Here is a 16,704-nt window from a genome sequence, read left to right on the forward strand (position 1 = left end):
TGGCAAAAACATGCAATTGGTTAAAGTAAACAGTCCCTAACCCATGTCTAATTTCCTCTTGCCAGCCTCCAGGAAGAAATTTCACCAGTGCACGGACCAAAAGTACTGGCTGATTACACATGGGAGAGGATTTCAGACTTGTGTTACCTCCCATGATGCTTGGGATTGATCTGCCACTCAGTGATCACAGCTACGCTGGCATGACTACTAGTCCACCAAAAAAGATACAGAATCTGAATATGTTCACAGCATTCCTTCCCTGGATCTGTCTTAACCTGCTCCCTCCAAAGTGAGAAATATTTAAACGAGTTAAAGGATATACTCTGCAGATGCAGCTTGCCTAGTAGCCAAGAACAGCATCTGATTTAGAGCTCATTACACTAGGGATCTGAAGCACCAGTTCTTCAAGACAGATCGACATGCATTTGAATGAGCTGCATCACTGCTCAAGGCAACTCTTCATCCTTCCTGCAAGATTAGTGTTTAAGATTCTTCTGGCCTCTCACAGTCTCTGAGACAATTGTTATCTTACTGTCTGTCAAGTATTAGTTGCCACTGTGTCAGCTAATGGGTTTTGTGTAGATTATTAAAATATTCAAGAACTATGCATAACCTTGCTAAGCCAAATATTTCTCCAGTGGGAAATGGAAGGAAAGAGCCATTCCAGGGAAATAATAAAAGTCATACTAACAGTATAAAAAGTGCAAGATCCAGTCCTATTTTATCGTGTGCCCTGTGGAATCACTCCATATTTGTATTGTTTTAAATAACATAAAATATTTAGGAATGCAAAACAATCAGTGCAAGTTTTGGACTTTCTTAGAATGGAAAAAGGTGGTGGGAGGGTGGTGGGATCTAATCAGGCAAAAGCACCAGACATTTAAAGCTACTGTTCTCTCAGAACAATAACTAAACTATTGAACTAATGCCCCATGGCACTGGACGTCAGTGTTTGAAAGCTTACAATAGATTCTTAGCTACAACTGAAAGAACATTCTCAGTTACTATATATAAAAATGTAGACATTTCAAACAAATAAAAGCATCACATGTGGTTAGCTTACTTCTAATTTGAAAAGACTAGAAAAAGCTTTCTGCCACTGACAGTTTGTGCCACAACTGACACCAGTAGATCCAATGAGTAGGTTTCTACAATGCAAGGCTTTCACAGCTGGCTATCTGCCTGCAAAATAGATATTATTAAAAAAACCACCCTAATTTACTTCCCGGAGTATGGCTTATCCTTTTCTTTTAGAAACCAACCATTCCAGTAATACTCCTCATCAACTGTGCTGACATTTTGGAAAGCTCATCTAAATATCTGTCAGACACTTGACTGTGTTATTAAGAGTCATATTTTGGATCATTGTGAATATTACCAGAAAGATATCGGTAATAGAGTTCAGATTCCACTTGATACACCTCAGAAAAATAATCACTGTTTTAAATTCTGAAGGGCTATTACTAGCCCATGTATAAATGGGAAACTTTTAGATAATCTCAATGGCACATGGTATTGGTAAAACTTTAAACTGCAGAGCTGTGTCCAGTCAAATCCACCCCTATTCAATATCAATTCTGAACATTAAATGCTCTGGAGCAAGGAGCTTTTCTGTGCTGAATAAATGAAACAAAAACAAATGGACAAAGAAAAGAGCCAAATGCTCAGGCTCGGGAGAAGTTGTCTCCTCTGTTGGCTTGGACTGCAGTCCAGTAGGTGTTATTTCGCATCCCTGCTCAAGAGCAGTGACCATGATTGCTAAAGTTGGGAGGGCTGGGGTGTAATGCCAGGCGCTTTTTGCCCCACAAATACATGGTCATTGGGAAGGCTGGGGTGGGATAGGCAGCCTGACTGCTCAGATGTTCCAAAACTGCTCAGCAGGAAAGAAGACAGATCATGCTCTCAGTCTAAGGGTGAGCATGGCTAGGCTACATCTACATCACATACCACTTCACTGTGGCTCTGCCCTTCGTTAAAAATCGTTTACCTGTGTCTTCTTCCAGTTCTCAGTGTCTATATTGTGGAAAGAGTGAGTCTCAGCCCATCCAAGTGGTGTTTTTATGGCATTACTATAACTTTATGATTAATTCCCTCTGGCATAGTTAAAGACACCTATGAGTCTTTGGGGGTTGCAATGTCTGTTGGGATGATATGGGAGAACTGCTCAGAGTGAAGGGAGCTGGGCTGGCAGGGTGGTACCCATACTGCCTCCTGGTAAAGGTCTCAGTGCACTCAATCCTTCTTATTGTGCTTAGGTGTCTTGAAAATCAGTAGCTGGCATGGTCCGAAATGACACAAGAGAGCACGGTAATGATGAAATGGGCAAACACTGCTCCACCACTCCATCTCACTCCTCAGCCTCACTCCACATAGCACCCTAGGTTTAGCCTTTATGATCACCATATATTAGAAATGCCCTATGCTATTTTAGCTTTCAACAGAATTGATAAAGTTTGGAAACTGGAAGGCTAAGAAAAAGTTTCCTTTTTTGCAAAAAGCAGATCTGTGTAGAAGGATAAACTTGGAATTTTTTTATTTACCAAAGGATCTCAGACAGCTGGATACATACTGTGATCAATATAAACTACCTGTAAGGCCTATGAGCTCTGTATATCCATAATGAAGCTGAAAGGACTAGAATGAAGCATAGGCAGCCAGGAAAAGAAAATCTTATGAGGAAATGCAAGAGCCTTTATATACATACATAGTCACTGAAAGAAGATACTGATATCCATCAGACAAGAGTAAAAGGATAATTGCTCTAGGGCACAGCTTTCTTTTCAAAAAAACACAGAGTGGGTGTTTTGTGATACTTGCCAGCTACAGTGGATTCAACTCAAAGTTACTGACTAGCTGGCTACTGCTAAATATTTAGCAAGATGCAAACCTAGAAGGAAGATCACACTGTAAAAGGCTGCTCTTTAATAGCCACAATGACTACAGTGATTCCTTCTCCTTTCTGTACAGGGGGAGAATGTCAAGAACAGCAGAAACCATTAAGAACCTCCGGGAACATTTTGATAATGAAAGTCACGGGAGATACAACTTTCCCATTTTGCAACCAATTAGAAGAGGTTACCAAAAGGCAATTTAGAAGAGACGTGGACATGAAGAATAGGATAATAATTTCTTCCCGAGGGTTTAGCTTGGCTTCCACTGCACTATTACAGCACTGCTAGATAGGAATGTGAAAGAAGACTATTGCTTTTAATTTACCTGTCGAAAGTGCTGTAGTCTAAATTGAGTCTCAGCCATGGAGTGTCACTGTGTTTGTGGAGAAGCTAATGAGGGGACACAGTGGTGGCTTTTCAAAGCCATGCATCTATGGAAAGTTCACATTTATGTGTTCAATACTCTCCCTATAGCTTTTGAAATACTATTTCTGTGATGCAGCATACATTTTTTAAGAAGTAAATAGTGATTTATCCAGTTTTTTTTTTTAAGTAAATGGAAACATTCAGAGCCATATACTTGACAAGTTATTCTGAAAAGTAACAGCTTACTTTTCTGTTCATCTTTTATCTACCGCTGTGTTTTTCTTTGTTCCCTCTCCCTAGACATCACCATCTGCCTCTGTGGTTGACCAGAACTGCCCGAATTTGAAGCTCATCATGAAAACAAAGCAATAGATCCAGGCTCTTGACTCCTTTGTATTCCATTAAATTTGTGTTTCTACTTCATGACAGACCTCCACTGCCAGTCCATGAACTTGAAACAACCCTTCGTGGACCATGCTATGCCTCAGGGTGTCTGTTTACAGCTGAGGCAGCCTAAGATCCCTCCTGGAAGAATGTGGACTAGAAAGCCCAAAACACACCATCTAAGAAAGCCTGCTCTATGTGCCTCCCTGTCAAAGGGAGCCCAGCAAGCTTTCAGGTTTGATAGTATAACTCAAATTTGCTAACTTAAATTCCCTTTGGGATTTTTATCTCTGTTGGACCTTTCCCTCTAAAACTGACACAAGAGAAACTCCACCTCTAAAAACAAGAAAGTGGACTGTCATGTCTTTCTGAGGACAGAAGGGTCTACTGAATAGCACAAAACAATTTGCATTGCTTGTCTCTCCTGAGGTTAACTCAAGAGAGTGCCTCAGGGTAAACTCTTTGGGGGCAGTACACAGAAGATAAGGAGATGAACAGCATATCTGGACTATAGGAGTAAGTTGGGAACTCCTTATTGTATTAAAATTCAAATACTATTTTGTATCCATGCACATGCTCATAATTTTTTGTTGGTTGAGAGTATCCATTGTTCATACTTATTCTGAGCTCTTTGCTTCCCTCATGCCTTCCAATAGAACACTGACAGTCTTGACTACAGCATGGATAATGACATGAAAGAGATGCATGTTTCTGTCAAGGTTACAGATTCCATTTTATTTATAGATCCCTGTCCTACTGGCATGACCACCTGTTGTGTACCTTTACTCAGTGAGAACTACCCTGATGCCTCAGAAGAGGAAAGATTTTGAGAAGGCTGATCCAGTACCACAAAGTATGTTCGCAGTTGCTACCCAGAAAGAGTATGAGAGGAACAGGAGGAGGCCAGGAGGAACAGGAGTCCTTGAGTACCTGTTTTTGTCACAGTGATAGTACCTGGGACTTCCTCGGAAGACACAGTGACCAAACAACTGCAATCAAAACACTGACACATCCCTGTGCTACAAGCTTATGTCCTCCAGTATAGCACAGGCTTTGCTGGCAGATCAGGAAGATGCTTATTTTGCTCTCAGGTGGGCAAATAGCATGTGTCATTTCAGCAAAGTATGAAGAAGTCTGAAAGACACAAAGTAATTCTCTCTTAGGAAAGAATCTGCCATGATTTGACTTTGTGAGAAGAACCTCAAGAGAAACCAGGCCTTACTAATAGACTGTTGAAGAAAACTTCCCATATGATTTGCAGGATCTTAGTAAAGAAAGTCCAGACATACTGAGGGTTCCTGAGGAAAGGTAGGGATGAAGCCCACACTCTCCAGCTAAGGCATCCTCTGACAATGCGACTTTTGGACAGCTACCTTGGTGTGAGGGCCTCCCCCACTCCATCATGAACGATGCATACAATCTTTAAAAATCCCTTTGCTGAAAGATGGGAGGAGTTTCTGGAGTTAGGATCTTGGAAAAGAGAGGATCCTCAACACGTTGAAGGCAATGTGATGGGGGCTTGAGAAATCCCTTTAGAAATACTACAGACAACAGAAATCTGTTACTTGTATTCCAACAAAATAGACTGCCACATATTTGATAACTCATTTTATGGTGCAGTTCATGACCTTTGGAAAGCACATCTTGAAATAAACAGACATAAACCATTGCATTCATCAGCTGAGTGACAACACAAGCTCTCCTTCAGAGCAAGACTGAGGGGCCAAGAATACAACTACAGAAAACCCTGTGAGATTAAGTGGTTTGGGAGAAGGCACTTATTGTCACACCATCTTTAGACTGGGAGTCATACGAAAGATTGAAAGCTGTGTCTCTGGGAGATTTTACCTGTTTCCATGAGTTTGCCTTATCTGTGAAATATAACTATGGGAAGCAGGGTTTGTCATGCCAGACAAAATCATAAAAGTACTGAAGTTACCCCTGCATTGTCCATTGTCACTGGTGCCCACCATGAAGAATGAAACTGGAACATACTCCACACTGTGGTAGATTATAACAAAGGACTGACACTTCATCACCACTGCTGTTTCAATAGGATTTCACCTACTAGGAGGTTTAAACTCATTTTACATTAAATAAGAACTAGTTATCTAGTTCCCTTCCCTTAGTCACTCACCGTGTCCTTAGAACAAAGCAAAGTATTCTCTCCAGAGACCATTATTAAGAGAAATAAACCCACAGAAAAATGCACAAGGTGGTATTGTGTCTTCTTCTGACCCACTGTCCCACCACGGCTTTCCTGGAGAAGTAGCCTTTTAAACTATGGCACAGATGAATTAAATTCTGATAGCTGAAGATGTGAGACTAAATTTTTACAAGAGCAGGAGCTAGGAGTCCTGCTGATAGCATAACTGCAACCTAAGTAATTGCCTTACACATCTGAATTCCTTCAGCTGTATAAATTGGTTACAGTATTCTCCTCTTCCCATACTGCTTCAACTGACTGTACACAGTTACTTACTACCTCATAAGAAAAATTCTGGTTTTTCACCCCAAAATAGCTGCATTTCAGAAGTTTCTGAGGTACTACCACTGTATTTAAATTTTATGACAAAGCAGCAAAAGTTTTTAGAGAAGAAGCTGAACATGTTTTAAAGAAGCTGAACATGTGTTCAATGGTTAGGCATTATCTCCCAATTTTTTCTGATCCTTACACTGCGTGGCAGCACTGTCAATCATATTATCGTCTTTGTCTCTCCATTGTAGAGGGAATATTATAAATTGTCAAATTCAGAATAAAACAAACAAAATACAGTAAATGGAATTAATGCAGAAAAAAACAGATATACTATATTTCACTATACTGCAAGATACCTAGTCATCAAGTCATTCTGTATCTCAAAGGAACTGCAATTCACATGGACCTCAGTAAGCAGGAAAGACTTTCCATCTCTGTTTCCTTGATTCCCTAAGTTTTTGCCACACATGAAAGGCAAGTGCACTCCTGTTGGTAGGTAGGTATCTGTGCATGAGCACCATTAAAAAAATAAAATAAAGAAATCTAAACAAACTTCCAAAAATCAGACAGCAGGACAACTTAAATGGTCTGAGGACTTGATACCTGATACTTGATACTTGAAGGGAATCAAGATTACCCTTTAAAAAATTGCTTGAAATACCAAAAAAATTAGGTCTCTTCAGGTTTGGGTATTCCTAAGGCAGAAGAAAAAGCCACCTAAAACCTGTATCATTTGGGGCCCAAGCACTCTGTCTTCCAGAAGCCCTGGATAACGTTTGTATGAGTTTTAGAAAATTCATGGTTTTTGAAAGTGGACCTCTGTCAGGTATAGAGAGAAGAACTGGGTTCACTTTAGGAGATGAAGGAAAGCAGAATTTAGCAAAAACTTAACTTGCTTTTTAAGATTTTAGTACACAGATGATTTATTGGCCAGGCTCTTTGCTTTGTATATGCAAAGATGTTCCTGTTAAAAATATTCTGTAAACCAATGACCCTAGCAACACGCCACACAAGGTTTTATTGCTCAGCATTGACCATTTTTATCAGTATTGTACTAAAAAAAAGGTGACAGGCAAAAAATCTTTTCAAATTTCCTTTCTATGTGCTGTATCTGGTCATAATTTAATATACATATTGGAATCTCTTGCTGCATGACAAGAAGATGAAGTGTTAGGAAAGTGCCTTGCTGCACCAGGCCTGGAGTTTGTAAGTTAATAACTCCAGAGAGGAAGGATGAGCAATCCAAACTGGCAGAATTCTTACCCAATTAATGTTTCTTTTTAAAATTTCTGTGCAGGTTTTAGAGGCCAACAAGAAAGTCTGTAAGAAAACAAGTTTAAATTCATCTATGGGACAGATGATTAGCAATGAGTCTTTCTCTCCAGGAAAAAGCTAAACAAACCATTCTGAAAAAAGAAGCCACCGACAAGGTGGGATCAGCCTCCTACCTGTTCTTTATTCATATTCTTGTCTCCAGCTGGGCATCACATCAACCTGCTAGATAGAGGACAGGAGGAAGCACTCTGCAGAGAGTATGTTCCAAGTGACGGAAGGATGATGCTAGCTCACCATCTTGCTCAAACAGACAAATCTGAACTGAGAATCCCTGTATAAGACAATCACATCTGAAACATGCAGACCGCATGGAATGTCCAGGCTCTTTGCTCGGGGAAGTGTCTCCACAGACATTTCAGGGAGAAGCCCTTAGTAAGTAGCACAAAAAAGTATGAGGGTAATGCTGCAAGGTGCAGCTAAGCAAATGCTTCTATTTGACACATATTCCCATAGACTCTGTGTAATTTCCTCATTTCCTACTCCTATAAATGCTCAGCTTTTGATCCAGTATAGCTCTCAGAGCATGGGTCTCCAGACTGATGTTGCCCATAAACAGTCCTGCTGGCAGCTTTAATACACGGTCTTTCTGAATGTGACAGCAAAATAATGAGTCAAGCCTTTCTCCTTTACTTAAGAATGGAGGTACACACTCTCAAAGTGGACTTGATTTAGAGGAGTGTAGCAATATGTGAACATAAAAGGGATCTTCATGTTTGGGATGTTAGTTGTGGAGGGTCTTACAGAAGTGGGATTTTTTTCTAAACTTCTTCCTCTTTGAATATCTGTCACTGAAACTCTAAAAGAAGCAAAGCATGCCACATGTCTGTTCTCTTGTGAAAGCCCTAGGGGAGAGAGCCTACTGAATCACTCTGCTGTTTTCAGGTCTTTCCCAGTGTCTGGCCAACAGTGACAGTGCTGGCATGTTGTATAAACATCTGCTATTGTCTGAGAAGTCGAAGAACACAGTTTATTTTATCTCCTGTGGCTGCTACAAGATTGACAGGGACAAGTGTGAAATGGACATGTCACACAGAAATTCAGAAAAGAAAATCCCTAAAGAACTTTAATATAAGTACATGGTCAACTCCCTCATCACTCTGTAGTGTGAGTAGACATTCACATCTGTTAGCAATAAACGTTGGCTCCCTCCTGCTTTTCCTACCCAGCACAGGCAGCAATATCCAATATTGCCCTCTCTCCTCCATTACTTATTTTAGTGACTTGAATGGTACTAACTCCAGTATACATTAATGCTCCTGAGAACAGAACGGCGAGGATCTACTGTTTTAAGCTGCTCCAGAAATTAGTCCTGCCTACTCTGCTGCTAGTCATCAAGGGGAAATAGAGGCCAAAATCCAACTCTTCTCTTGCTGGCAGAAAGCTTCTTAAATAACCCATCAAATTTCTCTAATTCTTTCAACACACACTTAAAAATTATCAGCTGAGATGAAAATCTAGAAAAATACAGAGATATGGCTTTGACCTTTCCTCCTGGTGCTGCTACAGTAGCTATTAAATGTGAGTTAAGCGCATTCATGTATAGTTTGCTGTAAAGCACAGTTTTTGGCAGCCCTGGAGCTGTCAGAGTAGACCAGAACATTGGTCTATCTCACCTGCCATCCTATTAGCAGCTGGTAACACTTATTGGTTTAGGGCAAGATTAATACCCCACCTCCCAATCCCACTGGGTGAGGTGGCCTTCCAGACTGCTCAAAACCAGCCTGACAGATGATAGATTTGGTTCTAGTAAAGAACTGGAAGGCTCTTCCTAAAGGTTCTCAATTGTACAGGATTATGGCTGATCCATAAACCATAATCCCTGGGAAACATCACTTCAGAGGAAGAAAAGAGTCACTTTCCCCACTGGTACCTCTGCACTTTCCAGTGTGCTCCTGAGAAAAGCAGAGAGATAATCTCTCTTTCCTAGGAAAGAACCATTGCTGGCTCTCTGTCCCAGCTGAGGGAAGACACACTAAATGATGTTGTCACCCTCCTCATCTTCTTCCCAAGGGTAGTGGGGCACAGAAGAAAGAGTGAGAGAACTCTAACAAGCACAGCTGGCATACAGATGATGGGAAATGCACCCAGGTGGGGATGGCTGAACCTGACGGTGCTCCAGCTACCCCATGGCCAGGGGCTGTGGAAGCAGAGGAGACAGTGTCTGAAGCAATACATTGTGTGGGGAGGGCAGGGAAGGGAATTCCAAGTAGGAAACACTGGTGTAGTTTCCTCCTCTTTTGCCCTGCCCAAACCTACATTTGACCTTTCTGAAGGAAGGTGTTTGAGCCTCAATATAGAAAAATAATGTCTCTGAGAGTTCTAATAATATATAACAAATAACAATTGCACTGATGGTTCAGAAATCCCACTCAGTAATTCCTGATCTCTTAATGCACTTTTTTTCCTGAACTAGGAATAATTTAGAGGGTCCTGCCAGCAATAATTTAAACAACTTGCATATACTTACAGGAGGAAGTGTTTGTTCCTTCTGTTGAAGCTTGTATCCTAAGCATGGGTTCTGCAACACACAGAAGTAACAATAAAGTTGTAAGAATACAGCCACAGCTACAGCACTATACTGGAGGAGCCTGAACATCTTCCCCCAGTAGAGATTTCTTTAATTTTTAGTTTTTTTCCTCAGTAGTCAGAAACCCAGCAGAGCAGAGAAAAAAAATGAGATAGCTTGAGAAAGCAAAGAACTTCAAAGTTGGTTCAGCATGTCCTAGGCGCACTGTAAATAATCAATTATAGCAAAAATGCTCCTGGGAGGAAAGGCCGTGAGAAAACTGGCAAAGACAGAGTAAAATTTTCAGCTGTTTCTGACAGACAGCATCAGAGGATAGTGGAAAGCAGTAGGTCTTGAAGCTCCACATACTGATCCAGGAAGCACTAGTTTCTTATCTTCTTCTCACATAACTCCTATTAAACAGTAAGGAATTTCAGTCAATCACAACTATAGTTTAGGACTTCTGTGGCTTGAAAGATAGGAGGTCCATGAGTGTCACCACCTCTGCAGAGAGCTGTAGATGAAAGGGAAAACAGAACACATTCCAGACCAAAATGGGACATGGCACCAGCCCCAAAGTGGTTACAAGAACAGAAAAAGAATGGTAAATAATCTTGTAGGATAATGGAAGGAAATGGACCTCAACACAAATCACACAAAGGAAGCAATCAGAAAAGTTTAGAGAAGAAGCAGGTAGCCTGAATCTAGGTCTGAACTATAGGAACCTGAACCACACAGCAATTAAGAGCCATGTGTTTGAGTGGCTTCATGGGCTTTCACTATCTAGCAAATCATATATAGTGTTATGCATGAATAAAGAATTCAAGAGAAGGCTTGAGAAGTATTATCAGCTGAAAGGAATAATTTGAAGAGAGAATACTTTGCCTAAGGTGGCAATGTGATGTGCTGGTGTGGAGTAGAGGTGGCTAACAGCCAGTCTGTGAATTCTAAGGAGCAGGTCAGGCACACTGCATGCTCTGTAGTGAAACATTTAACATTTCATGTCATACAGAAAAGATGAATCTGTTGCCTAACATAGCCTGGTTTCAGGCAGAAAAAACCCACTCTTAAAAACTAAGACTGCTCTTTAATTCCTCCTATCATCAAAAAGTAACTGTAGCAATACTTCAAGAGATCCACATCCCGGTGATTTGAACACTAGCATTTCACAATAGTCTATCTTAAAGTAAAGAAACAACACAATAATTAATATTTTCATTTGAAAGTCCTGGAAAAAAATCAGTGTCCAAAACCCCAGGCACTATTGGTCACCAGGAAACTCATGAAGTGTTAGAGAAAGACATGGTCTGGACCCAGAGTGGGGATAGAACAGCAGGAAAAACAGCACCTGTCTGGGTTTGGTCTCTGCTCCAGCCACATATCAAAGACCTCTTCAGAGCTCCATGTGGAGACCTCCACAAGCAGCCACTAAACATACTGCTTTTTGCTGTTCTGGGGACAATACCTTGATGTGCTGCTTGGCATGAAATCTGCCAACGCAGAGATTCACCAGGAATGCAGCCAGCTTTTTGAACATCCCAGCTTCCTCCTCTCCAGCGGCACAATAGCAGTAAAGAGAAGGACAGTACTGTAACAGCAGGCACTTGAAGGGACATAAGCAGGGAAAGAGATCGCTCAAGAACAAGAACTTTAATCCATGGGAAAGGAGGCAGCAAAGTACAGGGACTACATTCTTGCTGCACAAGGGAGAAGGCAAGGCAAGCCCAGCGGAGTCAGTGACCAGCGTGTCACCTTCTTTGAACAAAAAATGGTTCCAATGGTTACAGGACACTTGCTATTAGCTATGTGGTCTCATATATTTCCAGTGAAGCACCAGTGACAGGCCCCACTGAGAACATGAAAGAATATGGGCACAGCCAACGTCTCTTCTGTCAGGCAGCAATGCCAAGATTTCAGAAGTAGGTCGCCACACACACAGATGCATCAAAGAAAAGACTGCAGGCATGCTAAATGCAAAATCTGGCAATCACACTGTTTTCCTTGATCTAGCCTACAAACACTGTCATTTCACACTAAAACCTGTCCCTGCCAGACATAGCTTTCCCAAAAAAGCTAGCAGGACCCCAGCCTCTTTGCCAAGGAGGATATGTGCATCTTGTAAATCCTTGGGTTGCCTGGCTTACACACGTTTATCTACAATTGTCTCAGCCAAAGCCATCAGTAGGGACAAGTGCTTGTATTGTGGCCATATATAAAGTAACTCTTAACAGATAAGTAATGAAAGCAGCTTCTCACTGGGGTCAATTCCGGCAGTATTGCTACTCTGTAAGTATGCAGTCTATAACTGCAGGAAGGATACTGAAGGCAAATTCCATCAGCCTGAAAGGAAACCACCTGGAGAAGGCTCCTAGTATGCCAAGGCAGCTTCAAAAGTGGTTAAATTACTGACAGTGAGTTACCTGTCTACAGTCACAGACCCTGCAGAGCTGCCAGGAATTCTATGTAGAGGCACACAGAGAAGTCTAGGCAACAGACTCTCCTAAGGGCACATCAATATGCCTATACACTCAGCAAACTCACAAGCAGCTGCTAGGATTTATAGGAGAAGGAGGTAAGAGCTTTTTTAAAACATAGCTCCTAACACCACAAACACCTCTTCAATTGGGCTGCTGTGGCCTGACAACTGTAGGCCAGGTTTGTTTCCTCAATACAGCCCCAGGATAGTGAAAAGTATGCTTAATCCTTCTTCATTCATTTCTTGGTCCCTGAAGGAGCTCAAGGTGCAAGGTGATATGCAGAAAGAGAGCTGCTGATGTAGAAGAATTGTTCTCTGTTAAGGAGCTGTTTCAGAGCTGTAGAAACAATTTCAAGAGGAAATGAAAAGAAAGAGACAGAAAGACTGTTAATTCAACTTACGTGAAGAAGTTTTTGTCACTTCTGTTGATACTGGTATCTTGCTGGTACTCTCTGGAAAACACAAGAGGCAACAAGAAGTTATAATATGGTGTCAAATGATCCTCAAGCAGCATTCAGCTCCAGAATGCACAAGGTAAAGAAGAAAAAGGTGTTCAAAGAAGGAAGCTTAAATTTTGCTCCAGTGGGCAGAGGCTTCAATCAGATATCAGCTTGCCGAAGTTTCTTTTCAGGAAAAAAACCAAAAAATGATGGTGCCTACTAGCAAAACTGAAGAAAAAAGCCTGCTCCTGAAAGCAGCCAGTTGTTCAATCTCTCATTTTCCTCTGGAAATAACTGATCAGTGGCATCAGGAGAAATCATCCAGATGGCTCTGTTTCTGGAAGACGTCAGTGTGAGTATTCACTCCTTATGCTTCTAGGCAGTTAAATTTTGCAAAGACGTGTCTCTGTTCACTTCACTTGAATTGCTGGTAAGTACATCCAATAGTGTCACTTGCTGCTTCAGGGAAATCTTCTGAGCCACACATGCAAACCCCGTCCCTCATGGACTGCTGGGGGCTCTGTGATAGAAATCAAACAGTTGTTTTGCTGAAGAGATGGGAAAAGTTTTGCGTCCATACTGGTCCTCTGTATATGTCCATACACTGTTGCTACTTACATACTGGCACGGACTGCTTGCACTCACTGGTTGAACCAGCTGATGGCTAAGGGGGATGATGTTGCCATATTCAGATCCTTGCTAATGAAAAACGCGCAGATGGGAGAACGCAGAATGTAGAAAGCCTTTGATTAGGTTTCACAGACTTGCACAGAGACCTTTTTCCAATGACAGTATTGATTTGCGAGTGCTCTGCTGTCCCCACAACCCACAACTGCAATTTTTTAGGTGTGAACGAATCACTCTTCAGCTGTATTCATCAACAGTCTTGGACTTTCCCAAGTTCTGAAAACCCATTTCAGACATTAAGTGGTGCAGTTCAATCCAGCTGCACAAGTTTCAGCTCTACAGCTGGAGAAAGGCCCTGAATGCCAAGAGAAAAGTCTTGCCCTGAAACCTCAAGGCACACCAAGAATCCCCAAGTAGGTCAAACACACAGAATTTAAAAAATATAAGATATTTAGGAAAGAGAAACTCCGGAATGTTTTTATTCTGTTTTGTGAATCTGGATTCCAATGGTTCTCTGCTCATTGTCTCCAGAGTTCACAAAAACTTGACCAGAGACAAAACTAGTCCAAATGCCTTCCCTTCAACTTCCCTCTTGTTAAACTTTAATATTGGCTCTACATTTTAACTTCTTACTTGCTTGCTCTTCTTTTGTATTTTTTTTTCCATTTTGGTACAGCTTTCTTTGGCAAATGTACTATTTGCCTAGTTAGTACATCCCAGTTTCATCTCACTAATGGGAGAGAACATGTTATGCAGCATTTCCTTGGCAGCCAGCGATGCATGGCACGCAGTGTGTATCATAATTAAAATTTTTAAGATCAAAACCTTTGCATTAGGTCTTGGAACACAGTGGCCTGTAGCCAGGCAGCTTTCAGGACCATTTTTTGGGTATAGCGGCAATTTCTGTATTGTGCAGCTGGGTCGTCTGAGCAATTAACCTTTCTTAGTCACGTCAGGAGATGGAACAGGTCTGACAGCTGCATAGCTCAGCATCTGGCACTACTGGAGCAAACTTTTCTTTCACCATTAAAGCAACCATGTTCCATTTAGTGCCTGTGCTGAGCTTGATGAAGCATTTCTTACTGGCACCTCCCCAGCCCAGCTGTGTTAGTACAAACGCTGACGGGAAGCTGCCAGTGGAAAAAAAAACACAGCCAGAGCCTCCTACACCTGAAATGTGCTGAGAAATACATTTGGAAAACATGTGGCAAAGTCACACTTTACCAAGCCCCACTAATAACATTCATGTTAGCAACACTAACAGTGGATGCTAAAATTTGGAAGACACAGCACTTGTGCGTATTGCTTACTGCACACAGTACACCACAACCATAAGAAAGATGTTTTACAGTGCCCGGGAAGGCTAGCACAGATCCGCATGGCAAGCTGTCTGAACACAAGAACCAAACAAAAAAGAGCCTTCTCATAGCAGGCCATCAGTACTTGCCTGAGGTGAAAGAGCTGGGACCATTTTTCAATCATAATACTTTTACTGCTGCAGTCTGCTAGGGTATGGAGATGGCAGCCTGCAGCCCTGTCTTCATCATCATATTTAAGTTCCCAGGAGGACCAGCTACCTCATTACAACCAGCTCTGTCTCCTGGCACTTAGGAATACTAAGTCTTGGTGAAGTGCTGTTTCCTGAAACTGTATGCTTGTGCAGGGGCTAACTTATATAAAAATAAGGAAGGATCCATGAGAGATCCTTGTTTGGGGATGTTGTAAATAGCAGGCCTCTGCAGCTTCTCAGTCCTATTTCCTTAGTACTCAGGCCAGCATCTTCTGCTGTTTAGCCTGACGTAACAGGGAAGAACTCCAACTCACACAAGACTCCCAGTAACCCCATGGACTTGATATGTTGATCCATCCTTCCAGATGGGGAACATTAATTGGGCTGCTGAGAGGACTTGTTGCATGGGCAACAAGCTCTGCTGTATGGCTGTCAGGCAGGAGATCCTTCTCCTCCTCAGCCAAAACCTTTTCTCCAGGATAACCAAATATTTAAGAGCCTTACAGCTGCTATTGTGAACAGCTCTTTGCATGCTCTCACAGCTTTTTTGCCCCCAGTTAGTTTGTCAGAGGCCTAATGCAAAAAAGGCTGCTTGAGCAAGCTGAAGGAATTTTGGTTGAGCTCACAGGTTTTAGTTCAGCACTTGCAGGTCACTCTGAGAACCCTGACAGGAACAACAACCTGGGCTCTGAAAAGAATTCAGACACCAAAGGTCATTAGAGCTGCAAACAAGCTTTCTGTCATCCTGAGGTGTACTTTGTGGCAGTGATGTAAGTTTTAAGTCTTTTGAATTGTTTGTGTTGTTAGGGTGATACCATCTGAATTATACAAACAATGACACAAACTAACATACACCTTGAGGAAAGGGGAGCACATTCTCCATCTCTGTCACTTGGTCTATAGATGCCAGAGCCGAGAGTAGTTGTGTAGAAGGCTGGTAAGGCTGTAATCAGGGGCCTCAGAGGTATGCAGGCATATGTGGTAAAAGACACAGGGTGATCCAGTGGCTAAACTAACTTTTAGGTTCTAAAAACTACCATACTTTTCCCCTTTTTCCTCCAAGAAACTACTGACCAGAATCAGATTAAAAGAACATTGCCCTCAGTCCAAGTATGTCAAATTGCAAGGAAAGGTTCAAGACTACTCTTAGGGGAGTTGCAATACCAAATTGAGTAATGGTCACATTTCTTTCTAAGACCAAATCAGTGGTCTAAGCATGCTGATTTTCTCCAGGTGAGAATCTGACTCATTATGCCAGCCAGTCAAAAACAAACTATGTCCCAGATTGCCTGCAATTATGCTAGAGAGAAGAGGTACCCTGATCTATTTTAATCAAGTCTTGGACAGAAGAAGGGACTTCTTCTGCACTTGAAGTATTTCACAGTTTGTCACATGCTCCATGGGTACTAGATATAAGTACTATGTTTTTACTTACTTATTTCTCAGTCATCTTGAAGCTAAGCTACTGTCTGTCTTCAGAAGAGGAAGAGCAAACTAAAATTGAATGAATTATGAGTGTCAGATTCTTGTTGATTATTGTATGACTTGGAGCTGTTACTACTACTGCAAGTCCTATGGATGCAAAACCAAAAGCCTGCATAGGCCACTGTGTCGCTAATGAATTTACCAAGGTTCACCTCTGCCTACAATTGAGATACATTAACAGATCACCTGAGTGATCTGTTCTTCT

At 41.6% G+C, this 16,704-nt stretch overlaps 1 protein-coding gene across 8 annotated transcripts in view; it reads right to left on the reverse strand.

The window, feature by feature from the left end:
• Nucleotides 1-16,704, reverse strand: part of NRG1 (neuregulin 1) — a 452,615-nt gene that overhangs the window by 117,503 nt on the left and 318,408 nt on the right. For 4 of the 8 annotated variants that reach the window (XM_071424698.1, XM_071424693.1, XM_071424692.1 and 1 more), the window contains 2 exons: nucleotides 12,839-12,889; nucleotides 9,923-9,973 (listed from right to left, as the gene is read on the reverse strand). The exons of 2 other annotated variants lie outside the window; for them this stretch is intronic. In XM_071424698.1, coding sequence (XP_071280799.1) covers nucleotides 9,923-9,973; nucleotides 12,839-12,889 — 102 coding nt within the window. The remainder of the gene's footprint in view (nucleotides 1-9,922; nucleotides 9,974-12,838; nucleotides 12,890-16,704) is intronic. 2 more of the 8 variants (XM_071424694.1, XM_071424695.1) reach the window with 2 other exon arrangements.

This window comes from Agelaius tricolor, unplaced genomic scaffold, assembly GCF_023055355.1.
Source record: "Agelaius tricolor isolate 1412-34295 unplaced genomic scaffold, bAgeTri1.0.p SCAF_4, whole genome shotgun sequence".
NCBI lineage: Eukaryota > Metazoa > Chordata > Aves > Passeriformes > Icteridae > Agelaius > Agelaius tricolor.